This window comes from Lates calcarifer, linkage group LG13 (assembly GCF_001640805.2).
Source record: "Lates calcarifer isolate ASB-BC8 linkage group LG13, TLL_Latcal_v3, whole genome shotgun sequence".
Taxonomy (NCBI): domain Eukaryota; kingdom Metazoa; phylum Chordata; class Actinopteri; family Centropomidae; genus Lates; species Lates calcarifer.
Window position 1 is genome coordinate 14329732 of NC_066845.1, and position 27394 is coordinate 14357125.

At 42.4% G+C, this 27394-nt stretch overlaps 1 protein-coding gene across 2 annotated transcripts in view; it reads right to left on the minus strand.

Annotated features, from left to right (window-relative positions):
• bmp1a (bone morphogenetic protein 1a) overlaps positions 1–27394 on the minus strand; it is a 30243-nt gene that overhangs the window by 1479 nt on the left and 1370 nt on the right. Inside the window, exons 2-19 of one of the 2 annotated variants that reach the window (XM_018669011.2) lie at positions 20142–20255; positions 16731–16856; positions 16028–16145; positions 14426–14604; positions 13814–13919; positions 8653–8777; positions 6863–6978; positions 6596–6698; positions 6095–6211; positions 5538–5683; positions 5241–5436; positions 4872–4997; positions 3599–3792; positions 3269–3449; positions 3024–3149; positions 2698–2825; positions 2007–2220; positions 1414–1664 (exon numbers count right to left, since the gene is read on the minus strand). In XM_018669011.2, coding sequence (XP_018524527.1) covers positions 1414–1664; positions 2007–2220; positions 2698–2825; positions 3024–3149; positions 3269–3449; positions 3599–3792; positions 4872–4997; positions 5241–5436; positions 5538–5683; positions 6095–6211; positions 6596–6698; positions 6863–6978; positions 8653–8777; positions 13814–13919; positions 14426–14604; positions 16028–16145; positions 16731–16856; positions 20142–20255 — 2666 coding nt within the window. The remainder of the gene's footprint in view (positions 1–1413; positions 1665–2006; positions 2221–2697; positions 2826–3023; positions 3150–3268; positions 3450–3598; positions 3793–4871; positions 4998–5240; positions 5437–5537; positions 5684–6094; positions 6212–6595; positions 6699–6862; positions 6979–8652; positions 8778–13813; positions 13920–14425; positions 14605–16027; positions 16146–16730; positions 16857–20141; positions 20256–27394) is intronic. The other variant, XM_018669012.2, reaches the window with a different exon arrangement.

The window sequence follows — 27394 nt, forward strand, 5'->3', positions numbered from 1 at the left end:
AGAGACAAAACAACAGATTCATTTGGAACTGTCACCTTCTGCTTCTTTGACTGCACTTCAATTAAAACTAAAGACTGCTCACATGCTGAAACCGCAGTCAAATCAGTGACCATGACGAATGGCTTCTAACTACAGAGGACAGCTAGTTCTGTAACAGCCAGGGGCCACGTAAGGGTCCGGGACCAGGACTAGCCCATTCCAGCTTTATCCTGATTCAGGCTTTGGCTGCTATTGAAGTGAAGATAAAATATACTGATGATTAGTGCCAGGTGCACCAGTGCAGAGAGCTCATTTCTTCCCTGAACAAAACCACATACTGCACAGACCTTCATATATTTCTACTGTCTTGAGTATTAAGCCGGCCAAACTGTTTCCAATGAAACAAACGAGGAGTTAACCGCATTATGTGAGCACAGAAAATATGCAACACTTGACCTGACTGTTTGTCAGAATAGTGGTGTCACATGAATATTAATTCAGAACATCATACTGAAAAATAATTAGCTGGTTGAGGTGCTCTGGCAGCTGCCCTGTGGCTATGACGAAGACAAGTGCTGCAACGTCAAAGCAGCCAAAGCTTGTGCATCCAACTGTAAAAACACCAGACTGTTGATTAAAGCTGCCATTCACAACATGAATAATATATCTACAATAGCTCATAAGTCTTGGTTTATTGAGAAAAGAATTTCCAACGCTAGAAGAAAGTGGCCTGCAAATTTTATTGTAGACCCAGCAAAACGTAGTCTACTATTTAACTGTGAAAAGCCCTTGGGCTAAAAGTAAGCCTCCCCGCACTATAATGAGTTTTCACCCTACTTTGGATTGAATTGTGTCAGTTTATTTTGACCTGCTTTATAAAAGGAAACTTGATTGAGGAGCTGCTCCCCGGGGTTCTGAGGGTGTTATGTCCCCTCTAGCAAATGATTCATTGGAACAGGCATGAGTAAAAGGCCAGAGCTTATTACTGAAGTGTGTAAATGAAATCAAGCTGTTCTGTGACCTGAGGAAACTTGCGTCTCCCTGCTGCCCTCATTGTTCCAGACTCCGGCTGCAGTCTCAGCATTGGCTGATTAATTTGCAGTTACAACCCAATGCCAGAGATTCTGATAGGCTATTGGCATCTGGGGAGTGATGGCTTGTGTTGACCTACAGACGCCTCCACAGCAACACTCCCCAACATGTCGACTTCAACAAAGCGATTAAAGTTGGAGTAAAGACTGGAATCAAAAGCCCCAGGGTAGTTCACAAAGTCACCTCATTACAAATCGCTGGCAAAGGTTACTTAACAGCAGCGCTAATTCCAAAACAATTGTCTCAACACTCCTGCTGTTTTACTGTAAAAAAAGTGCTGTGAAAAGCCAGTTGGAATTAAATTCATTCAGAGAGTAGTGGTTGCTCTAAAACTGTTCTTACCCCTGAGCCACAATAACGTCCCAGACGTGGAGACTTGGTGTCATCTCCATCAAAGAGCTCCATGTAGTCATAGCCACAGTCCGCCTCCTCCTCAATCTCAAAGGTCTGGAAGATGAGCTCCACACCGTACCCCTTCTCCGCCGAGATCACCCACTCACAGTCGGAGGCTCCGGGGTAGTTATTGTCCCCAAACTGGGCATGGGAGAACAGGTCCTTGGTTTTGACCTCAGCCTTTAGATGACCTCCACATTCTGTGGACAGAAAAATTGAGCTGAGTTTGGTATTTTGTAGACAGAGGGGAGAGTTGATAAGAAACAAACCAGCTGCTGTAACTGTAGGTCTGTGGCTCATTTGTGGTTTTACAGTCATCTGGATACAAAGGAATCTTTAACACGCTCTGTAGTTAAATGAGTCATAATCATGCTCAGACAGGGTGGTGAATTGTGACCAGGGCTAAATCTTGTTAGATCAGAAAAAAAAAACTTTATGAAGTTTAACGTGCGATTAATTGACCTGAAATTAACTTGATCCCCTGAAAACAAGAAGGATGAGAAACCATCCATGAAGGATGTTAAAACAACATCTATTCCCACCTGCAGTGTGGGAAGCCTCGAAGCCTTTCTTCTGAACAGAATTGTCAGAGAAAAAGCGAATGAACAGCTTGTTTCCACTGGATGTGATGGGCTGGGGCTTCTTGGTGCCACAGAAGCGACCCAGACTCGGCGCTTTTCCATCACGCCCATCATAAATCTCAATGTGGTCATAAGTACACTCCAAGTGGGCCTCCACATCGATCTCATTGAAGGCCTGTGACAAAACAAAATTAGGACAGAGTAATTAAATCTTTTCTTAATTAAAGAGAGACTCCAACTTATAGTGTTTTAGGCTTCTTTTTAAAAACAAATGAAATTATCTTGATATTATTATCACTTGTCTGAAAAGATAAAGAAAACTACTGTAATTCTCTTGAGTTTAACAGGAAATATCAGACTAAATAATATCCATTTTTAAATACTGTTATTCAGAAACGGACAGATATGTTTTGATATTATAGTTGGTTACTGATTTTCTTGACTGTATGTCAGTAGACAGAAATGCAGATGATAACAGAAGGGGGAGCCACACATCATTGTTAGGAGTGCCGTGACAGTCTCTGACATCAGCACAGTAAACACAGATGTCCTTAGTGGATTTAGCAATTCAATTATACAAATAAGTGACACACAAATAAATACATGACTGACAAGTGAAATTACACAGGGAGCAGGAGGAAGAGGAACGTACGATTTTAATGCGGTGGCCTGGAGTGGTGGTGAGTGCCCAGGTGCATGCCTTCTTGCTGGGGTATTTATCCGGCCAGTTGGGGCTGGTGATGATACCACTCACACTATTCACAGTGTGATCACAGCCAGCTGCAAAAAGACATCACTGAGTCAACACAGACCTTTGTATCATCCTAAAACTGAAGAGGCTCAACTCAAAACTGTTCCTGACACACGACAGCATCCACACAGCAACTCTAATGGCTGCTCTGATCACATAAGAGTAAGTCAAGAGCAGGGATAAATGTGCCACCATATCAAAGAGACATAAAATCTGAGGTGAAATACCTTCTTTGCAGTCGTGTTTGTTCTCATGCAGCACAAAGCCACTCCTGCACTGACAGCTGTAGCTCCCAAAGGTGTTGACACACTCATGCTGACAGCCGCCGTTCTCTTTGGAGCACTCGTCTTTGTCTGAGGAAGCACAGAGGACACAACCTTGGTGACTGTTCCCTTTGAGCACTGACAGATCGCAGCTCTGAGTGACTGAATGAAAAGATGATATTCTGATTCAACGCTGCCAGAAGACTCACCTGAGAAGAACTGTGCTTTGAAGCCCTTTTTGGACACCGTATTGTCAGATTTAAACTCAATTCGCATGTTGTTGTACTGAGAGGTAATAGCTTCTGGTTTCTCTGCCCCACAGAACTTCCCATGGAGCCTTGAATCTGCCGAAAGCCCGCTGCGCACCTCCACATAGTCATATTTACAAACCTGAGCAGAGAAACAGAGCATGTGAGGAGGCTGGGACGCTTTACTTGGTTTTAATTATGAAACACAAAAGAGAGGAAGGCTTTATTTGCTGTGACAGTGGAGAGATGTAGTGCAATGACAGAGAGAAAGAAAACACAGAACAAACCCACCCCGTGCCGATTCATAATAACCCCAGTGCTCACGTCATTGCCCTCAGTCTCAAAGACGTCAAAGAGCAGAGTGATGCGGTACTGCGTGGGGGCAACCAGCTGCCAGATGCAGTTCTTGTTTGGAGGGTACTCTCTGGGCCAACCCGGACTGGTGATTGACCCATTCAGCTTGGTGATGAAGCCTCCACAGGCAGCTGTAGAGAAAACACAGCATGGAAAGAGACAAGGACGAATAGTTGATGCAGATGCCGATGTGCTGACAGGAAATAAATCATATCGCCACATGTTACAACAGGACATGTTCCAAACGTTATGTTGCAAACTGTACAGTTAAACTGAGAGCTTTGTGAAATATCCTCTCTGTGTCCTGAATAAACCCGATTACTGCCTGACCTGCCTGAGAGGACTAAAGTAAGCTTTGTGTCAGTTACGCAACACACAACATGTTACAACAACTGGTGGTGCCTGTTCCCTCACCTGGTAATTCTTAGCTAAAATTTATGTGCAGTGTTGATCATTGCAGTTGGTAAGGATTGTAAAGTCATTAGATGTGGATGTCGTAAAGGTAAAAGTTACAGTATTTTGCTATTTTTACATGCACAATGGAGGTAAGACACCAGTTAATTACCCTTTTTTCCAAGTAAATATAATAGTAAAATATTACTGTCTTTGTTGTTTGACTACAGCAATATTTTCACTTTCTTGACAGGATACTCTTGTATGAGAGTGGAGTGCATCACAATGTTGGTGTGAGACTTTTACAAAGATGCAAACACTCTCTGCCATACTGTTTATGTACCTATGGGATTCTTTATGTGAGTATTCATACCATTATATTTTTGTGATTGCACTGTATTCAACCTCTTTTTTCAAATCTTATCTCAGTTTGCATCACATGTGCCTGTGTTTAATTTTCACTGCCTCTATATTTTCTACAAAATCTAAAAAAATCTCACATGCCAAAGCTGTAGTGATAGCTGACTTCCTCTAGGGGCGGACAGCGGTAATGTGGTCACCCAGCTATTGTACAGTGTGTGTACTCATAGTTAGATCTTAAACAACAACATGTGATTAAGATAAAAATAATACTTGCATTGTTGTGACTCAAATCTTCAAAAGATAGTGCCCAGCCAACATGTTGTTCCATGCTGGTATCTTTTCTGGCTTTTAAGAATGACTGTACTTATTGTATTTGGGTGGCTAACTGTGTTAAGTGCTTTAGCATGCAAATTACATGGTGAGTGGGGCTGGTAACTTTTCTCCCTGTACTTACCCTCACAGCTGCGTTTGTCAGCAGCCAGCTCATAGCCTGGGTCACAGGCACACTTGTAGCTGCCTAGTGTGTTGACACAGCGTTGCTCACAGCGACCGTTGTCCGGCTTGGAGCACTCATCCATCTCTGAAAACACAAAGATATGTTGGGACCCCGTTAGCTGGCCCCCCGGTTCGACGGCTTTTACAAGAGAAACCCTCCAAAACAACCAGCAGAGGCAGGCAAAGAGGGTTGCACAGAACCCAAAGGTGCAAGTGGAACAAAAATATCTGAGATAAAGGTCTGCTGCTGGAACGCTTAAAAGGTAATGACTGACAGGGCGATTGCTGGAACATTTCCTCCAAGATTTTATAACTCTTAACCCCTCACCTTTGAAGAAGTTGGCAGCGAAGCCAGCCTTGTTGACAGAACCATCTGAAACAAATTTCATCCACAGGTGGTTGGAGCTGGTTTTGATGTCATCTGGCTTATCGTAGCCACAGAAGCGGCCCAGAAGAGGGCTGTTTTCAGAGTTCCCATCACGCACTTCCAGGTAATCATAGGCACAACTGTCATGTCTCTCAATCTGAGGAGGGGTTTCAGGTTAGAGGTGGACAAACAGGTCATGGAGTTTACAAAAAATAAACATGATTTGATGTACTAAATAACAAAGGACTGGTGTCTTACCTCAAAAGACTGGAAGGTAAGGCCTACGTGGTAGCCCTGAGCTACAGAAATCTTCCACACACACACTTTGTTAGGCCTGTAGTCATCGGGGTAGTTGGGGGACTGGATCTGGCCGTTGTCCTTCTTCACCTCCCCACCACAGATGGCTGCATGTGACAGTAAAAACAATAAAAAAAAACAATACTGAGCTCCCTTGATACCAATATCATCAGCACATGCCTCTGAAGAAAAAAACTAAAAAATGTGTGCTCACTGTTCTGATTTACGCAATGTGGATTAGCTCAAATGCCTCCACCACCAGCTCCCACACACACACACACACAAACACACATCATCCCTTTGCATGGTCTGGAAACAATGGAGCTGAATGTGAAGGCTGGCCAAAATCTGATTAATGCAGTGTAAAGTGCCTGACACATCAGCAGTGGTGGAGCCAAAAACTGTGGATATTAATGCAGCTTCTAGGCACATTGTTGGATGTGTGACTGGCCATGCGTTCAGTCAGCTGAGCGACATGCTGGAATGGAGTGCAGGGAGGTCGTGGAGTGGGTGCATACCCTCATAAACGGCGGAGAAACCTTTTCCCACCCAGTTACTGCTGCTGCGGAACTCAATCCACAGACGGCTGTCGGTGGAGATGATTGGCTCTGGGAGCTTATCGCCGCAGAAACGACCTGGGTCACAGGTGAAGACACACACAGATAAACCAAGATTTGCTCATTATGACACCTGAAATTCCTCTGCACAGCTCATTGCTTCAAAGGAACTAAATCCACTGTGAGGATAAGAGAGACTGTGTTAAAAAGCCTAAACAAAAATAGACGAGAACTAAACTTAGAATTAACATTTCAATTTAATAAATAAATATATTGTATATCCTGGGTTTGATTAGCTGTTTTTTTTTATGATAGTACAGAATATTTTTGAATTTTGGACTATTAGTTGGACAAAAAAATGCGTCTGTGGTAAATCACTTGAGGAAATAATCATTAGATTAATCAATAATCAAAAGAATCGTTAGTTGTGGCCTTAGGACAGTACTCTCCAGATAAACTGACCTTTGAGTGGTGCCTTTCTCCAGTATCCATCTCGGATCTCTACATGGTCATACCAACACAAGTGACTCCTGTACAGATCCATGGAGGTGAAGTTCAGAATGATCTTAAAAAACAAGAGAGGGTGATTATTGACAGTTAAACAATATCACACACTGATAATGCTCAGACAAATAAGATGTAACAAAGTCATCAGAATTATATCAGTGTATGCATTCAGCTGTTTTAAGATGTCTCAAAATTGATCTGGCAGTTTCCATATGCTCATACCTTCTCCCCTGGCGTGACTGATATTCTCCAGATGCAGTGCATGTAGGCTGAGTATCCATTGGGGAAGCCAGGCGAGGAGAAGTTCCCGCTGCTGTCCTGCAGACTGTCCCCACATCCTGTGCGCGGAAACAAACACACACAGACCTGCATGTAAGGCCTGAGCCGCAAGCATGACACACTGCCAATTAGTCTCTGCCTGAAAACAACTAAGCCACTAATTCAAGCTATATAGACATCAGCTCTGAAGTAAATCCCCTGAAATCTTGCTGCAGAGACAGATGCTTGACGCTGGAATTATAACACCGAATGTGAAGTAAAGGGCAGCTCTTTTATGTTCAAAGGCACATCTGCTGATAATATTCACCCTCAACCCCGCGCCTCACCCCCTCCCCTCACCCCCACCTACTCCAGATGATGATCACACAAAGGAATAGAGAGTGTGAGACACTTTCTCTGAGCATCCTCTGAAAATAAACCTGGCCCACTATAAATAAACCAGCCCTCTGGAGGATGTGATGCATTATGTACGTGTTGCCAGTGAAAAACCACCCTTGGTTTGACTGGCACAACTAAGTGTGCAAGTGTGCGAAGACTGATTCCAAACACAATACACAGCCGACGACAGAGGGAGGCTGCTGCCAAGTGGGGGAAAGATGTGTTTAATTAAGACTGAGAGGAAATGATAGAGATCCATCTTGGGATATGCATTCATTATTACCTCTGTGTTATCTTTACCTTGGGCTGCATTTAGTAGGAGTAAGGAAAACACGTCCCCCAACTGTTTGCATTTATTGCTTCCCTCGAGGGCTGTGTGTAAGCAATAAAACGAGGAGCCCTGAGCCACGAGATGTGCGTAATAATCCTTGGCAGAGGTCTGCCAATTCTAAACCATTAACAAGCACAGGCACACACCGGGGGTGACAAACACTCCCAGGAATGCTGCACGAATGGGAGATCCGTGGCTCTTTAAGGATCTTTTTTCCAAGAACACGTGGAGAGACTCACTACCTCTTCCCCCACAATGTGCGCCACATCATCCAGTCTTCCTCACAAGACAGAGATTGTTGTGAAGAATGAAACAGAGTGCTTTCACAGACACATATAGATCCATTTAAGGTTAAAACTTCCAGCTCTACTCTAAAACCACACCGGCTGGTACATATCATGGTGACCCATCGCTATGTTTATTCATTGAGCTTTAATGTGAGGCTGACAGCTCAGCTATCCTGGCCTGACCTACAATTAACTGTCTGACATCAAATCTATTCAACAGAAGGCTGCTCTCAATGTACATCTGCTAATGCTATAAATTCTGTTTACTTCAACAGCATTAAATCCTCTCTCTCTCTGCTCTCTAGAAGCATAAACAAAGTGAGTGGTTCAGGGAAGTGCCAGGCTTACATAACTCTCCTTAGTGTATAGCTGCACACACAGTTTACATTGTACATGCTGTAATGTGCGGACATGAGCGTTGATTCCCAACAATCATTTTAGTCATTGTCTTCTCCAGCCCAGCTGTTCTTTTGCGTCTATCTGGGAAAGAGTGATGACAAACTTCCTGTCCCTGGGTAGTGTTTACACTCCTCCCAGCTTGGGAGTCTCGGACACTGTAGCCAAGGAACCGCACCACATCAATAGTAGATGGATGCTTAGCTATTTCTACACAGTGTGAGCTGTATCTGGGGAAGGCAGGAGGAGCTACAGACCTCTCTCTCAGGGCTATGTAGCGCACACATGCAAAAATAGACAGGAAAAACCCATAGCAGACAGGATCTGTCATTTGGTCTTACTGGAGCATTTGTAGAGTTTGCGTGCCTGTGCGATATCCCCTTTGCTCAGTCTGGTTCTCTGGCCAATGGGTGGTCGGACTCCGTTCACATCGTAGCGTGGCAGGATGGTGTCCAAGAAGATGCCTCTGTAATTCAGAAGCAGAGACTGATGTTAATGTTGCATGAATCCTGCGGAGTAGTCCAACACACACGCAACCCACAAAACATGTTTGCTTAAGGATTAAGTGACTTACCATCGATCAGTGCAATTCAATCACTGTCAACATTATTATTAACCATTTCTAAAGGATTGAGACCTCTAAATACCATGGTGAAAATGAGCACTGTCAGTCTTGACTAAGCCAAACAAAATGTGGTTGTTTTGTAGAAAAATACAGCAAATCCATCTCCCAGACAAGAGCAACACAGAGAGCTCATGTTCATATTAGATTAGCTTTTAAACAAAGATGTAAATGTAGCAGTTCAGAACACCAATATATAACATTCATAAACACATGAGAGACTGCTGTAAAACCCACATCTAATAAATCCAACATTTCTTCCAACTAAATAAGGTGATGCTAAGAGATAAAGACACTGCTCGCAAGGACCTTCTACCAGATAATTTGGACAGCATGAAGCCCTCTACCCACTGTCGACCTCAGCATGAGCATGCACACCCATGTAGACACAAGAGTATTATCATTAAAGATAAAAACCAAGCTGCTTGTACTGTAATAAACATTAGATCATTAAGACCACTTCTCACACAAAACTCTTATCTCTGAGTAAAGATGCTTTTACTATGTAACCAATCAAGGTTGTGGTTGACAAACTTTTACACTCAATTCATCCATCAGTTTCTAATAGGGCACATTAAATCTATGAGGTTATTTTAAAAATTGACAATCTTGACTCCAGCTCAAGTGTTTTCTTTCCCTATCATTGGTGCTTAATTTGCAATTTACTCCACACGAATGGAAAAAAACTTGTTTGTGAAGGTTCTAGGTTTGTGGACTTACTGATTATTTTTTGTTTATTTTGTTTAAAAAGCAATAAGTTTTTGCTCTTTGATTCCTTTAGATCTACTCTTCTTGAGCTAAAATGCAACAGATGGACAGTTGCGGCCTCTTATCACGGTTTTCCTTTGAGGTCGAGGTCACGCAGTCTGTTTCTGAGGTTAACACTGACATCATTCTTCACACGTCTGCCCTGCAGATGGACCCAAACTAAGAGCCTAAGATCTTCTGCAGAGTTACAGAGCAATCAAAATAGATTGCATAAGCTGTGATGGTGCATGAACTACAACCAGATTTCTTGTTGGATTTCAAAGTCTGAAATGAAGACTGTAAAAAATGATCAGGTAAAGCATCTACATAGCTTTTCAGAAAAATGCCAGAACAGAACAGTTAGTCCAGAAAGACTCTTTTCACACTGCTGCCTCACTTGACACTTTGCTAGTTTATCATCTCCATCTTTCTCGAAGTATTGGCGAGCAACGGCCTGGCTCCTTGGCCGTTCCCATGGTGACATGTGTATCAACGCCAGGCATGTGCAAACAGAGCAGCCTGAGCTAACAGTTTAGACTCTGCCTGCCTGTCTGTCTGTGAGCTTCCAGGAGCCCGTATGCTGGCTGTCCGTGAAAAACGCCACTCCAGTCGGTGTCAGACCAGACAAAGGGCACACTGGCAGGTCTCTATTTGAGTTGGCACTGCTCCATGCACCAGTCCTGAAAAATATCTCTAGAGCAAAGGAGGGGGCAGGCTGAGTTGTGGGTCGGATAACACACCCCAGACAAAAAGCATGGGGATCAGCCCTGCTTGTCCCCAGGAGATACAGCAAAACATCAAGACAAGCCATGAAATCTTCCGAACAACACCCGCAGCAAAGGCCCCGGCTTCCCACGGTGATTTACTGTAAAACACCGAGCAAACACACTGGCTAATAATGAAGGGGTAACAAAGAAAGGCACTGGCACAGGTAAATCAGCCAATCAGTGCTCAAGAAAAAGTGCTTGGAATGACTTGTGAAAAGCTAACAGGAGCCCCTTGTCTGCTAATACAACTCTGTGAAACATTCCCCAGCAGTGGCAGCCATTCCTCTCTCATGTCTAAATAGTGTTATTGATCAACACAGTTCCACGAATTAGGATAGCAACAGAATCGGAGCTGGAGTGAAAACAGAACAGGGCAGATTAGCGGACATAAACATACTTTAGGGCTGAGCTGCTCCATTGTGTAGAAAGCTGCAATGCATACCACAAATCTACAGGATCATGAGCTTAAGTCCAAATCTTGACCTAAGAGTGAGAACAGATAATGCTGAGCAGACACCTTTTTTAGAAAACAGAAGAATTTATCAGTTGCAGTGGACTTTATTCAGGTTGTCAAACCCTAACCCTAACCCTAGAAAGGAAAGGTTATTTATATGAAGTAGAAGTTTTAAAGTATAATGTTTCATGTTCCATTTCATACCAGATGTTACTCTGTACCACTCTGTTCCGTCATTTTCCTGTTTTTCTCTACAGAAAACCAAATAAACGTGCACTAGTTCAGCTCCATTCTGTGTGCAGTGCATTCTTGACCTAAAGTTTGGATGCAGCCAGACAGGCATTTCTGTACGTTGGCCTACACCCAGCCACAGCCTCCGTTTAGACAAAGATTCCCTCTCTGCTTCCCAGAATCTGTTTGCCGCATGGCAGTTGATTTGCGAAGAGGCCCATACACTGAGAGAGCAACACAGTGCATGGCAGAGCTTGTAGTGAGGAAAACTCTGAAAAAAATCTATATACAGCTGACACAGAGTGCCAAGTAAGAACAAAAGGACAGCCAACAGCTGGTTCTCATATCAGACTGAGGTAGTAATGATCATAGTCTGGGTTCACTTTTTTTTCTTTTTTTGCTTTGACTTGTGTGTGCCCAGAGATCCCATTACAACCCTCTCTGACTTACTGAGGGCTGTCAAAACGATTCCTGCTATAGGTAGAACACTAAATGGTTGGAGAAACTGCAGCTGTCCATTCTCCCATTTTGTTTATCTATGCAACAGAGGCAAGGGTCAAACTGCAGTTTTCATACACAAAACTTAAGTCATATCCTGCACATGGCAGCAGGAGGTAGCCATAACATTTACAAGACTTTATGTAAAGTTTGGCTGTCACAGCTTACAAAATAATTTAATGTACATGGACAGGTTGTCAAGAAGCCACTTTGCAGTGAGTGTAGTGATGCTTTTGTAATTACAACGATGACTCAGAGGCTGAATCTGAGTCAACTTCTCCCAAGAGATCTATTTTGGCTTTGCAGTTACCCAGCTGGTAAATAACGCTTCAAATTAACCACAGCCTAAGATGACTAGAGTATGAACGTAGACCGAACAGTGTCTGTCATGGGGCTTTTTCTAGTAAGTTTGTTCTGCTGATGCTGCAATAAATGACAATAGCACTAAATGACAACACAACATCTGGCAGGGCTTCCTGCAGCATCAGACAGGGAGGAAAGAATGAGGTCGGCTGGTGACAAATTTAAGTGTCATTTTCAGTGTGACATATTATCCAGTTCTGCTTTTATAAACAGGAGTTTATCTGTGATGATGTTTCCAGTATCCAGCAAATTCAATACCAAATTTGGTTTCAGCTGGGCCTCCAAAGTTTAGCCATTTAGGCCTATTTATTATTTGCTGTCTAAAATCTATGATACACATATTTAGAGTAACGTTAATCCATTTGCTGAGGCTGGGAAGCATTAGCAATTTGGCAAAAACTTTCCTTTTATATGTAAGGGGCACATTGATGGGACAATAACATTTCAACATATGTAGGTGATTATTAGGAGTTGACCTAAATTGTGCTTGGAGTGCAGAAAACATTTAGCAGTAAGGCTTGTATAATAACACCTGAGCGCTATGAAGGTGCTGCAGAGCTTTGCAGCAGACAAGTTGGAAATAAATCAAGAGTCCCTGCAGTAGCCTAGGGTGAATATCACGCTGCTAATCATCAAAGACTCTTCAAAGAGCCTTTAGGAGTATAATGAGGTGGCTCATGGCAAGAAAACAAAACTTTTACAAGAAGCTTCATGTAGCCTTGAAAGTGGCGCACAGAAATTTTGTTGTGATGGAGCGGGGCTACTGTTGCGGGTCTAGCTCAGCTCCTGGACTGATGGTGCTTTACTGGAGCTGCTGCTGCTGCAAAAGCAGCAGGAACTGAGGAGAGGAGCTGTAATTTGAACAGGCTGTGGGAAGGAGCTGGCATATCCCAGTCAAACACTTTCACTATGGATATGAAGACTTGGCTTTCACTTAAAAGAAAAAAAATATAAAATATGAATCATTTTACGTTCGTAATAATTTTAAAACACTGCTCAGGGCTTGTGTTCCTATTGCCACACATCTTATTGCTGAAAAAGCCACAATGAGAGTGAAAAGTGTAAAAGATACTGTTTTAGATGCCAGAACAAACAAAATCTACAGCATTAAGCAACAACTCAGCTTGACATGAAATGGACAGATTTACTCTGATCCACTCTGCGTCCTAAAGGAAGAAGCTAAATGGAACTGAACACGTTAGTTCACACACCAAGTGCATTAGTTTTTGGTCCCAATGCAGCAATAAGCAATTTCATCGCAAATATTACATAAATCACATGAGTGCTTCTCCAGTCTCCCTGAAGCCCCACGCCCCATTGATTGTTAAAAAGTCAGTCCAAAAGAAACTTAGACAAGAGAAGGAGAGTCCTTGTTTCGAAATAGAAGCTTTGTAGGAGCGTTTTCATAAAGATTCACAAAATATCCAGATGTTGCTATCTCTTTGTGCATAAACTCAAATGCAGAGAAAACAATTCAGATCCGAGACAGACATTCAACATCAGTGAGGCCTTTCAAAATTTGATGTCCTCAGGCTACAGGTTAGTTTTCTAGTGATTTATTATTGGAGAGAATGAAGTGTTTCATTCTTTTCTTCTTCCCAAGCTTTGGGAATCAAGCCACATTACTCAGCAGCAGCCCATAGACACAGAGCTGGTGCATTACAGATCTATATAGTCATAAAACACTATGAACAGAAATGGAAAAAAAAAGATGATGGGTTAAAAGGTTGCAGCAGAGTGGGAAACAGTTTGGCCTGACTTGATCTAAAGCTAGTTTTCATGTCTGGGCCATATGGAATGGAACTTGGTTTGGCTCCTACCTGGAGAAAGTATTCCTGGCATAGTGCATGATACTGTCAAAGTCATAGACTTCTCCCAAGGAATCCACCTCTCCTGGCTCCATCTTCAAGAAGTTATACTCCTGTCCTGTGAAAGGAAAAAGGGGAAAGCACAGCTGAAATATGAAGCTGAGTCATACTGTGAGCCTGTATGTATGTATGTATGTCAAAGGTGAATACAGTTCTACTCTGAAACATTTATCAAACAATGAAGTTGTGCCACCTGTGCAAGTACGAGACACAGCTGGTTTGCCTGTGATGTTTTAGGCACTTTGGCATGACAAAGTGTTTTAACTCTTAATATTTTACAGACTGTCACAGTCTGTTAAAACCAGCAAAATGTAATTTTAAGTTGGCCTGGAGACTGGCTGTCAGAGTCAGCTGTTTTTATGCAGTTCAACAAATCTAAAACCACTTTTTCATAGAAACCTGCAGGAAGATGCAGCTGAGTGTAGACCTCACTGATCTTTCTTGTGTTTTCACAATCTTAGCTCGGTCTCTGTGTGTACAAATATGCGACTTTTATTATTTTGTCTCCCGCTGTGTGTCTCTAACATTATTGCTGAGGGATTGCTGTGAGTCCTGTCCTCCTACCTGGTTGAATGTTGTCCCTGATAATACTGACGTGTTCGTCTCGATCAGGCCGTGTGTGTTCGTGCCAGAAGCCAATCACATGACCCAACTCATGCACCACAATGCCAAACTTGTCACAGTTTTTCCCAATGGATATGGCCTGGGGTCCCCCTCCACGGCGACCCACATAGGAACAGCACCTATGAATCAGCAGCCACACATGCAAACACAGAGAGGCAGTGTTACCACAGCCAAAATATAGTGACTAAACGTTATGTTTTCATAAATGAAAAAAAAAAGTCACTAACAAGTGAGTGGAAACTACACGAGCGGCCAAAAAAGTCATGTTTCTGAGGAGAGAAGGAGGAATGTGTCTCTGGCTCTGTAATGTCTATATTTCAACATGTTCTGCACCTATATAATGAAGCTTAAGAACCTCTGGTCTGTTATACAGGAGATTTGTACGAGGTGACCCATCATCCACACATACAGCAGTGACATTCATTCATCCATCTGCCAATGCAAATGCTGAGAGTGACGGTGGAGGCTGGCTGACTGCAGCGCTCCATCTCAGCGTGACATGAAAGGTTCAGTGTGGGAGTCTGCAGGACGGGCACACACATCACGGCCCTGTGGGCCAGACAGCCGCTCTCTAATTACTGCCGGCCCAGTCAGGCTCTCCTGAGACACGCCTTGAACTTTGCACAGGACAGATGGGGGCCTGCTGAATATGCAGCAGAGTCAAGCGTTCCCACTGCTAACCGCTGCCGCCTGCGTGGATAATGTCATCCCTGTTGCTCCAGAGGCCAGCTAACCAGGCTAAAAATGGCTATCAACAGTTGGCTGGAAAAAAGTTGTGTTTCATGAGCTGTATCCGCTTTCTGTTAGGCAGTTTGTATTAAATGATACATATCAGTGGGAGAGGTACATTATGTGTAATGACATAATGCCTCTAGCTTCTGGTCTAAATCTGTGTGATTTTAAAACATGGGAACTGGGAACATTTTAGGTTTGTGTGTCCCCTGGGAAACTCTAATACCTCTCCTAACATCTCTGACCTCTTTCTCTTAAAATCCCAAATTAATGGGTTGCACTGGTTTGCGATCCCAACAGCAGAAAGTGTTTCAATTTAGAAATATTTCATCGGTAAATAAAAGAGCCCTGCCCGTTCAAACAGGTTGTCAATAGTTGCTTAGCAACAACAAGAGCCACAATGAGCACTTCCCCTGCGTTTAAGGAGAAGCGCTGAGTGGACACTGAGCATAACTTCAGTGGAGTGTGGAAAACACAGTTATGGAGAGGCTGAGGAAGTCTCTCCCTTGGGTGCAGTTCTGTACACCATGTATGACACAAGTGCTCAGTGAGTGATGCAGTGTGATGATGAGGCACAGGAAACATTCCTGGCCACTGAATGGCCATCTCTAACAGGACTGGTAGGGGGCTGAAATAACAACTCACACAGACTGTGAGAACAGGGAGGATGAACAATGGTAAAAGGCTGCTAAGAAGGAGGCAAGGAAACTACTAGGGCGCTAAATAATTAGCTGTAGATAACGAAGGCTCAACAGAGGGTGACCATTGTTCAGTTCCTTCATGTGGGAGCTCAAAACCCCACTGACTCACCCACATGGTCGGTAGGTGAAGACAATATAGCTCTCCTCCTGTGTCCTCTCAATAAAGGTCACACAGGTGTGCTTCTCCCAGTGCCGCATGGCTTGGCGGAATATAGCCCGCTGGCTGCCTGAATAGGATGACAGAGAGGGTGAGATCAGTGGAGCTGACAAAAACACACTCTCACACACACACACACACACACATACACACACACACACACACACACACACACAGAGTTTTATCGAAAAAAGGGAGATGAATAGAAAAGCGGACAGCTGGCAACAGCTTGAAGACGTTTCAGTTGAATAAAGTGTTACTGGAAATAAAGATGAGCACGAAATACGTTTTCCACCTTGTTAACCATCATAATATACCCATGCTGAATAATAATATTTACATGCTTTCTTAATCTTCTGTTTATTCTATGAAGATGTGATATGACTGGAGGACATGTAACAGCAATGTATTTCTTCGTATCTCTATTTTGAGGAATTAGATGATGCCTCAGCACTTTATTTCCTTAGTAAAATCCCCTTTCAACTATGGTGAATCACACAAACATGTCTTATTCTTGTCATTTTAACCACATCCAGGAATAATGTGCCCTTTAAAGGCTATAAATTTTAACGTCTGATTACGTACTCTACATTACATCACATACACAGGAGACTTTTTTCCTTAGAAAGAGGATCAGTAAGTCATTGTTACTTACCACTAAAGTTACCACTGATGACATAGGGGATAACACCTTCAGGCCAAACGCGCTCAGGTCGGGAGGTGGCAGCCCTTTTCCTGCGATGTGAGCCTTGCCTATTTTGGCTGCTCTGATTGGTTGATCCTGACCATTTCAAACCAAGACAACAAAAACAACAAGATAAATTATTCAGAACTGTTCTGGGTCTGAAAGAGCAAATGTTTCTCCAGCATTTGTATAAAGAGTAAATGTGATGTACATCTGGGTAGCTGCTTGAATGGAGAATGAGGACATTATTCAAGGTTTGATGCCATTCAGAAATTCTAATTATCATTTCTCATTTAAGAAATTACATTTACTTCCTCAAAGAGACATTTGTTCAAACAGCATTGTTCCTCTTGTTTTGCACAAATTAGTTTTATTGAAGCTGAATTCTTTTTTCTTTCAAATTAATTTCACCATTAATGTCACTCAGACACACATAAATGCAGAGTAACCATGGAGACTAAGCTCCCACCTAAACCTGGTGATTATAATAAGAAACATTCATATGTGAACCATATATAGCACAATCACTCTACTGTACTTCATTATGCTCAAGAACGAGCGGGACTTAAACTGAGGCAAATATAGAGAAAATGGCATCTGGTATCACCGATTTGAACTGTTATATACCCGATCCATTTTACAGGAAATGTTTGAACAGTCAAATAAAAGTCAGCAATAAGTGTCCGATGAAAATACTTTAATTGGCATCTTATGTTCTGTATTAGGTCATTACAATGATGATTTAACTGACACAGCAGACAAAAGAGTTACAATGATGTGTTATCGAAAACCAAACTAAAATGTCAAACAATTCTAGACAATCTAATTATAAGTTGCATTACATCTGGAAATGAGGTGATGATTCAGTGTGTTTCCTGCAGCAAAATCCCGCCCTTTCAACAAGGAAATATAGTAACCTAGCAACGCACCATCAACATATTGTTTTCTTGACATTTTAATCATATTATGGAATAATCAAAGTTCTTAGGGAGGATCTGTAAATTTCTGCAGGAGTCTGATGACTAAGACTTAGAACTGCTGAAACAGACCATTTTCTTGGGGTGTGTTTTTTTGAATTGAATTTTGATTAAGTTGTACAATTAAGATTTTGTCCTAAGCTTTTAGACAATGTGCTGTTGTGCCTTTATATTGTTCTCTCAGTTCCTCATTTTTGGGTGAAGGTGTGAAGGTAAGTTAAATCTCTGAGCTGTATTGACTTACTGTGGAATACCCATGGCACATCGACGCCTGTCACTGGTTAAAGATTAAAGAAAATAAATAAATAAATAAAAAGATTAACTTAACCAGTTCTAAAGTCAAAATATTGACAATGACTTCTATACACTGTGAAAGTCTTAAGTGGTTGCTGTAGAAACAGTGGAGTAGGGATTTCGGGCATATCACCTACTTAAGTATTGTGTGTAAGTACTATTGGATCTTGCCAGGCTGAACAAGTGAACTGATCTGAAAAGGTTAAAACTCCAGCTTATAATATATATGAAGAGCAGTTTTACTGTGAGACATCACCTGGATGATCCTGATGAAGGCCACAAACCAAAATGTATTGATCCTACAAAGACACTGTTCTTTATACTACAAGCATCGCTGCAGAAACAAAAAGAAGTACATCTGGTTTCAGCACATCCTGCACAATGGTTGTTGTTCCGTAACAATATTTGAAGCTGCGCGCCTATGAACCCTCATCTTCTCTAACTAAGTTTGATTAACATGCAGGACCACAGTTTGCAGCAAGTTTTTTTAATTTTCTGGAACAATGTGTTCTGTTGAATTTTGGTCTGCAGGAGTAAATCTCAGCAGCCTGGCAAGATCAATTAGCACTTACACTTGTGCATGTGTTGAAGAAAAGTCTGATAACAGCCAAATCTGCTCAGTTAACTGATAAGAAGGAATGCTGGGGAGACAAAACTTGTGGAGATGTGCTAATTACAATAACGTCATTAAATCTACCATCTCTTCATTCATGGTTATACAAGGATGTTTTTTTAGGCTAAAAGGTTTCATCACTTGTTATTTGGATTGTGTTATTTATTTAACCAAATGTTCTTTGGTGTATGCAGGACATGCAGGTTCATAGTCCAGGGAGAGACAGTGACAGAGTAAACTTGTGTTGAGAAATGTGTTTGATCCACAAAATAAATTCTTTGTTATTTGAGCTGTTTCCTTAAATACAGATGAATTGTTTAATGATTGATACCTTTGAATGACGTATGTCCTAGTTTGGTACTGATTTGTTGTGAAACTTGACTGTCTTTCAAAATACATAATATGTAGACTTATAAGCATATACTGTATGACCAGCATGCTCAACTCATGGACATTTAATTGATTTGTATGCACCTCAGACATTCAAGGTGACCTAATGAGGAAAGAATAATATGTAAAGATTGTTTCAACTTTTAATTAGGAGCCACACCTGCGTAAAGTAATCTGGCATATGTACTGAAGTGAAAGATTGCCTGTGTGGCCTTAGGAGGAAACATTGGAACAAAACATTACTGGGGATAAGTGCTTATTTAGAGAACAGTATTGTATAATATCACTATATTGATTGTGTAGTTCATTTTGAACACTAGAGTGGCCTTTCCACTTCGCAACAATTAGATGTGCTGTGACTAACCTGCTCAAGTGGACAAATGGATATTCAGAGATGAGCGTGTACACACAGTCTGTCTCTGTTGCAGTCCTGAGCCATGTCTCCTCGTCACTCCCTGCCTCAAAGGTCGCTATTTAGTCTGAAAATCAATCTTCCCCAATGGATATTTTAAGAGCAGTTGAAGTGTAATTTTAATCCTACAAAATGTTTCTTTTCCTCAGCATGCTTATTAACTCTAAGTGGAAAACAGCAAACTGATACCGTTCAAGCACAGACAGCAGCACGCACATACTTGTTGGTTCATGCTCACCTATAGTTTACAAGATTGCAAAGCCTATCTCGGTCCCCGCTGACTCACAGCTGTTGCTTAAATACTGCCTTTCATTTTAAGAACAACATTTACCCTGACAAAGCTCAGTAATTACTGTTGAACATGGAGGTACAGGTGTAGCAATGTGCAGTGATAACATGATAACATTTAAAGAGCTCATGAAAAACACAGAGCTGGTATCAGACAGGTGCTGCTGCTGATACATGGTTGGAGAGGATCTGAGTGGTTTGACAGCTGTGGTGTTAGAGAGTAAAATGTCCTTGTGTATAATTATTTCCAAATGAGAAAAAAAAATGTGGGAGCTAAGTTAATTTTAGGTGTTTTGTTGCAATTTTATCCACAGTAACAATTCAAAACACTCTCACTCTCTGTGCTCTAATGATGAATTTTCACCTCAGATTGTAATGTTTGAAGAGGTGGTTTCTACTGTAATTACCTGGATCTGTGTGATTGACAGTGTGGACGGTTCTCTGAGCCAAATCTATTATTCTGTCCACTTTGAAAGACCGCAGGTCCTCCTCATCCAGAGCAATGTCTCCCAGAAAGGCAGCTGGAATAGACAAACAGAGACGGTACATGTCAGAAAACATGCAAGACAGTTCCACTATAAGGAGCATCAGTTTGCGCTGCCCAGTAGCCTGAAGCTTTTCCTGATACTCAGACTGAGTAGGCTGCATGGAGGCCCAGTCAAAGCACTCAAGAAAAGCCTGGAGTGCATAAGACAACACATATAAAAATATAGACTTCATTCCTTTCTTGACTCTGTTCTGTTTACCCTTTCCTTGCAGTGAAACAGAAATAGAGTTGTGAGACAGCAGTGTATGTGTTTGGATAACAGGAAGGCCACTTTGTCACGACAAATTACAGGATACAAATGTAAGCAACGTATTGCACATGGCTCGTGAAGATTCATGCAACGAAGAAAGAACATGAACTCAGACCACTGACCGGTGACATGATTAATTGAGCCAAGTTCAGTCCAGATGTTACCAAACAACAAAACTCACACTGTGCACTTTGGCGCCCTTGGATAGTTAATGAGAGCTATCAGATATGATACAGTGAGACACTGACACTGCCTCGATGGAGTAATGTGGGGCACCTTGAACAAGTAATGGCTCTTTAATGAGGCCAAGGAGAGGGAAAAATAACCAAACAGTCCCACTTTATGAGGAATGTGCTTTATGGGATTCCTTGCTAAATGCCCCATTTCTGCGGAGGATAAGCTGGGAGTCCTCTCCGCAGAGACAGGGTGCTGTAGTTTTACAGGCTTTTAACACCAGCACGTTTCCAGAATTTACGGCCGGGCTTGTGTGCAGGAGTTGGGGGAGAGAGGAGGTGGGGTTGCTGTTGGAGGTGATGGGAGGAGGGGGGTAGGTTGGGAGAAGCAGAGGGAGAGGAGAGAAGGCAAAGTGGTGGCGCTGTGAATGGTGGATGACAACGAGACAGGAAGGGAAGAGAGGAAGAAGGCATATCCCCTCTGCCCACACCGCAACTCTGAATAGGGAAGGCAGATGTGGAGCAGAGAGAAAATGACAGCCTTCTAGATGTGTGTTTGGAGGTTAGTGTGGTGGAGGGGAGACCAACCCTGAAGGATAAGAAGCCAGGAGAACCACTGAACTATAGCGTTAATGGGAGCGATTTACAGTGGTTGTGTTTGTTGAAACTTTGAATCTGTAAATCTTCAATGTCTCACCCCGATATGAGCTACCTCTACTGTGATATAACCAAGAAAATACATTTTGTGTAGTTAGCTTTGGCACAGCTCGTGGCTTCTTTTTTTTTTTTTTTAATTTAAGCACACCAGAAAAACATAGACATGAACAGTCTTTTATCTCCTGCTCTTGTATAAAAGTTTGACAGAGGACTGAGACAGCAGAGAAAGGGATGAAAAACACAATAGAGACAAAGATAAAAAAAAAAAAAAAACACTTGGCTCGAGTCCCTATTCACTAGAGGAGTATTATTGAAACAATCTGGAGCTGGATTTGGTGGATGCAGGCCAGCCTTCCACCCTGCAGGTCGTAGAGGATACACAGCAGAATGACTGTGTTTGGGTTTTGAGGCTAATGACAGCAATAAGGAAAGGTGTAGATCACTGCCGGCAAGACCGGGCATGCACAGAGGACAGGTTTAAATTCCAGAGGTCAAAGGGATCCTCTAATTTGTGCCTGCAAAAAACACTTATTCACTCCGACCAAATCCGTGGGACACAAAACAGACAACTCGCAATCTGCAGCCACGCTGACAGCCACTGCCAAAAACATCACTGATAAGGGGAAGCTACCAGATGTCATGCAGTATAGGAAGGACATTTTTCTCTTTTATCGTCACATTTTTTATTTGATTCCCGGAAAAGGCCGAGCAGTGAAAAGAACAGGCAGTACTTGAACAATTAATTCCAAGTTTCTGCCATATAAGAAGACCATGTTCAAAACAATTCTCTGAAACTCCCTTTCAATTCAATTTGCACCATATTAGCGATGTTGTGTGCAGGCCGTGACTAAATAACGAGGTGCAGGCTTTCTCCCACCCCCATGAGGTTCACAGAGGGCTGCGCTCTCTGCCCATGGCTGAGTCCCAATCATCCACCACGGTGCTGGAGACAGGCCGCTTAATCCGCAGTGTCATTGTTCTCAAACAGCAGTGGAGATTGAAGTGAGCAAATGCACGGCCCAGCGGCATTAGGACTCATTTCCCCCAGGCGCAGCAGTCGTCCTGGAGACGATGTTGCAGGTTTATGGAAAGACTCGCAGGGATTGTGAATTAATCCCCTTGTCTCCTGGCTTTAATTATCCACAGACACACGGTTTTAGGAATCTTTTGTACACAACTGTGTCCCAGGATTGAGAACAGGTTATGGAGAAAGGTGATAAACTCATCTAGATACAGAGTGCTGTAATGATATTAAGTACAAACACAGGGAGACGTGTGTGTTGTACTGTAGATTAAAGCCCAGTGAATGTGGCAGATGGCAAATGATCACCATAGAGTACAGTGCCGCATCTCTTTCCAAACATTATTCATTACCTAAATGACAACAGCTGCAGCGATAATACTAACGTCTATGCAGAATAGTTAGGTAATGGTAGTGGGGTTTTTAGCTGCTGTTCTAGCTCACGTGTTTCTTTTTATTTAAAAAAGCAAAAACAAAGAAGTTTTAAATTACAAAATGTATGTGAGTGTACTACACAAAGTAACATGACTAAAGTGAAAATATGACAGAGATGAAATGTTGGATTTAAGAAATTTGACGTGTGATAAAGTCCAACCTCTCCCAACCCTTGAATTTGTTTTTTAGTTAATCTAAACCATCATAATCCTTCTCATCTCAGACTGCCCCCCCCCCCATCAATCAGTGTATCCAGTCAGATTACACATGAGATCTCAATCAAATTAATCCCATTGATTCGTGTAATGCCCTAGCCTCGACCTCTACGGAGTCAAATACACCAGGACTATTCCCATAAATCTCCTTTCGTGAATACCAGACCACGACATCTGCCACTGAAACATGCACAAACATCAATACTAAGCCTATACAGACACTAACACCAGCCTATATTTAGCAGGCCTGCTCCACTGTGAGGCCACGGTCCACTCCTCTCTATGCTCATAGAGTCTTTCCCCATACAAGACCCTAATGATGAGGGATGAGAAAAGCCTGGCCAATATGTAAGCCTGGAATGCATCACAATACCCTGGCACCGCCTTTCACAGCCTGTGTTTGGTAACAAACGCCACATTTGAATTCCAATAGAGGCCAATAGTGTATTGCGTTAAGGTGATTACTATCTGATGACAGTGTAAGTATCACTTTTCAGGTTTCATTCTGTACCAGCCTCGAATGTACCATTCTCCCTGCAGACTTGGTGTGTTTAAAACTGCAGAGAAAAAAGCAGAAAAGTAGCAAAGCCAGCGAAACATGAATATTGAGACAAACTGTTTCTAAGAAGAAGAAAATGCATAATCCTAAGAAATAAATGATGAATTGTATTATGTAGGCCTGTTGTCATGTAAATATGGTACCTTTCTCTGTAAAAACAACACCAGCTGTTTCTTCAGCAAATGCTTACCTTGACATTTCCTAACACTGCAATTTGAGCCCAAGGCAGAAGAGGAAAAAAAAAAGTCATTTGAAAGAAAAGGTAACTAAGGTATAATTAGAAGTGAGATTCTGGTGAAGTCTCAAGCTACAGCCTGAGATTTGAGTAATTATTTTCCAATAAAAGCCTGAAGTCTCATCAGCAACAGACCGATCAAGACCGAGTTTACTGTCACCACACCACAGACTCAATCTTATTGACAAGATGAGAGCGGCTTCAGCTGCAAAGGGCACACAGCAAGAGACTGCCGCCCCTTTAACATTTCACACTCCATCAAGCCCATTAGCAGATTGGATTTCCCAGCTCATCCCTGCCACTGATTACTGATATACCCTACTGCCAGTCGAACCCCCTCTAATGACTCATCAGCTCGCCAGCCATTTGTCTTTTTTAATGTCAACGATACACAGTATTTGAGCTCCTTACATAGATGAATAATTCATCGCCACATTGCAGGGATTTTCACCTTTGACAAAACTTATTTTGACCATCCAGACTTCATATTTTTGGTTTAGATGGCAGACTAACACATACTCACACAGTCTGGCGTGAGGGGAGAGCAGGTTTTCTCAGAACAGATGTCCAAAGCAAAGTTTAAATGGGTTTGTGGACGAACTAAATCTGGAAGATATCTTCAACCCTCAACACTTTCCATAAATAATAGCTATCTGCAGCTGAAGAAAACTCCTTATGTATTCACTACAGGTGGAGGGAAAAGAAAAACAATTCTTCCAGATGAGCAGCGACTGCACTGATGAATTATTTAGAAAAAACACACTGTGAATAATGAAGAAGTGACTGTTTAGCAGCTCATTATTGTAGGATAATTGGGCAGCCTTTCAGCCATTCAAATGAGCTCTCTCACAATGCATTTGCCGTTACTTAGGCTCCGTACGCAGACTTGGTATTAATGTAAAGCAAGATTAGTTATTACTTAGCTCTGACGACAAACATATTGTTCCAACTAATGCACCGAGATCATGCCAATAGATCGGCTCCCTAATCACCCGAACCCTGCGGAGAGAGAAATGGCAGGGGTCCTGTAATGTAAAAAAAACACCCAGTGTGGGCTCGGCTGTGCAGCCTGCATTCCATGATAAAGAAAAGCATCTGCTTAAGTGTTGCTTGAAGGCCCAATCATGAAGTTCAACAGGCCCATCACACTGCCAGAGCAGGACTGAGGGATGGAGCTGAGTAACGAGCGTCATCTGTTTTGAGCTGCCATTGTCAGAGGTTCAGATTGAACAAAACACACAGATAGTAATGCAACCAAAGTTTACAATTATGTGAAAGGAGGCAATTCACAGAAAATCCACCGGTCAGGGTCAACTTTATGTTAAAAATTCATGTTGCTTTTTAACAACAATCTTAACATCATATTATAAATCTCTCATGACACACAAGTGACTGCCTGATCAGTAGTTATAATGTAGTAGTTCACAGTGGCTTTTCAGCAAATGAGTAACACTTCAGTGAATATAAACTGTTGTTATCAAAAAGAGTCCAGCTGTTGTGTTTCAAATGACCAATTCAAAGTCAAGGCCTGATACTGAGTGGGGAGGAGTCTCTGTTGACAGCAATAAATTCTACAGAGGCAGCGTGCAGACAGGAGATAACCCACCATGGCCCACCATGAATGGCCTGCACTCACCTCACCTGGGCTGGTGTGGCACAGAGTGACTGGCCTGCCCGCCACCTTGCAGCCGTGCTTTCCCCTTGGCACGAGGTGAATGACCTACAGTCTGTCTGAGAAGCGCTCAAGCCAGTCAGAGGAGAGAGCAGAGGGCCCGGGGAGACGAAAAAACCACTTGCATAAGAGGGGACAACAGACGAAGGGTGTGTTCAGGTCTGCCCTGTCTGCAGCTGAGGCCGCAGCAGCGCAGGAGCTCAAACGCAAAGCCTCGTATCCAAAGCTTGAACAACAGACTGCACAGGCAGACGATGTGGCAGATTAAGATGTCTGCTTCATGAATTAATGCGTACGTACCCATCAAACCGGTGACTTCTTCCATGACTATAATTTAAGCAGAGAAGACAATGAGCGTGACCGGTTCTCATCCATTTTTCATTTTGAAAACGAGTGGATCTAATCTCAGTGGGTTGTTAGAGTCTTAAATGACTTCCTGGGATGCTGCCAAGTTTGGAGTTCTGCAAACTAAGGAATTTTCCACTGGTTAGCTTCCTAAATAGATGGCATTACTTCAGTGTTATTGCACTGCTCACTTCAATCAATGCACATTTCTATCATGTCTGGTATAGTGATGAGTTATTTAATCCTTTGTAAATGTGAACATTTTGGAGGGATTTTTTTTAACTGAGCAGGAGTGGCACGCATGAGCTGTGGCAAGAAATGAAGAACTCCCAAAGTGCATTTTAAAGTACTGAGGAAAGAAATGAAACGGTCTCCTCTTGGTCAATTAGCCGACTGATTAGCCATCGCAAATTAGTTGAATATGACGGCAATTCTCTCAAGTCGTCATGTTTTTCACAAACACTTAAATGGGACTCATTACATTCACTATCAAGAAAACTATTTCACACATGTATTCCCTAATCAGTTGGTAAAAACCCCTGACATCGAAGAGCAGTGTTAAGCAAGGGCAGCCCTGCAGAGGACAAACGTGAAATGCACTCCTCACAGAGCCTCACTGCATTAGAAACTTCACACGGCTGTAAGCATTTTCCTGAGCGGAAGCAGAATGACATGAAAATGCTGACCTCGAGGCCACAGTAAGCGATCAAATGGACACGGTGCAGTGATGGGATTGAAAAATGAGAGAAAAAGAGAGAAATTCAGTAATCCACAAAACATCAACTCTATACTAGGGGTCTACAGAGGCTAGTATGGAGTTGACTATAGCGGAAAATTTTGTCTCTGAGTGAGGAGGAGTGAGGAGTAAAAAAGGAGAGCTGAGAGATGTTGGACATTTTGCAACTTAGTAGGAAGGAGAAAAGCAGGTGGGTGTTGGAAGAGCTGGAGACTGGGAGGGTTAAGAGAGTGGGAGTATGTACTTGTGACCGTCTCCCAACCACCTGTCTACAGACGTGCCCAGAGGAAACCATAAACAAAACTATCCTCTATTCAAGTGACACTTAAAACTGGATTACTAATAACGATAACATCCTCACAGAGAAGACATTGTGGCTGGGGAATATCAAGTGGGAATGTCCCTGCTGAGACATTTCCGTTAAATATCAGCAATTTCCTAACAATAGCATAAGGATACTATAAACACAGCATTGTCAACCACATCATCAGTTTACCTTAAGGGGTCATTCTGAACACCTCGTCAGTATCTGGTAAATTCATACTAATGATGCAAAAACAATCTGCTATGACCACTTGAATGAGTCAGTGTAAACAGTGAAGCAAAAACAGGAAGCAACACCTTCACCAACTTGTACATGGGACATGAGTTCATCCGCAGCTTGACCTTTTTTCATGTTTATGTAAAGCCACAACACTCCTAAAGAACCATCTTTACGTATCTCTCAACACTTATTCATCTTCTCTGGGGAAAGATGAAGAAAACAGATAGGTGGGTAGCCGAGAGCTGGAGGACTGAATTGTGTTTTATAATCG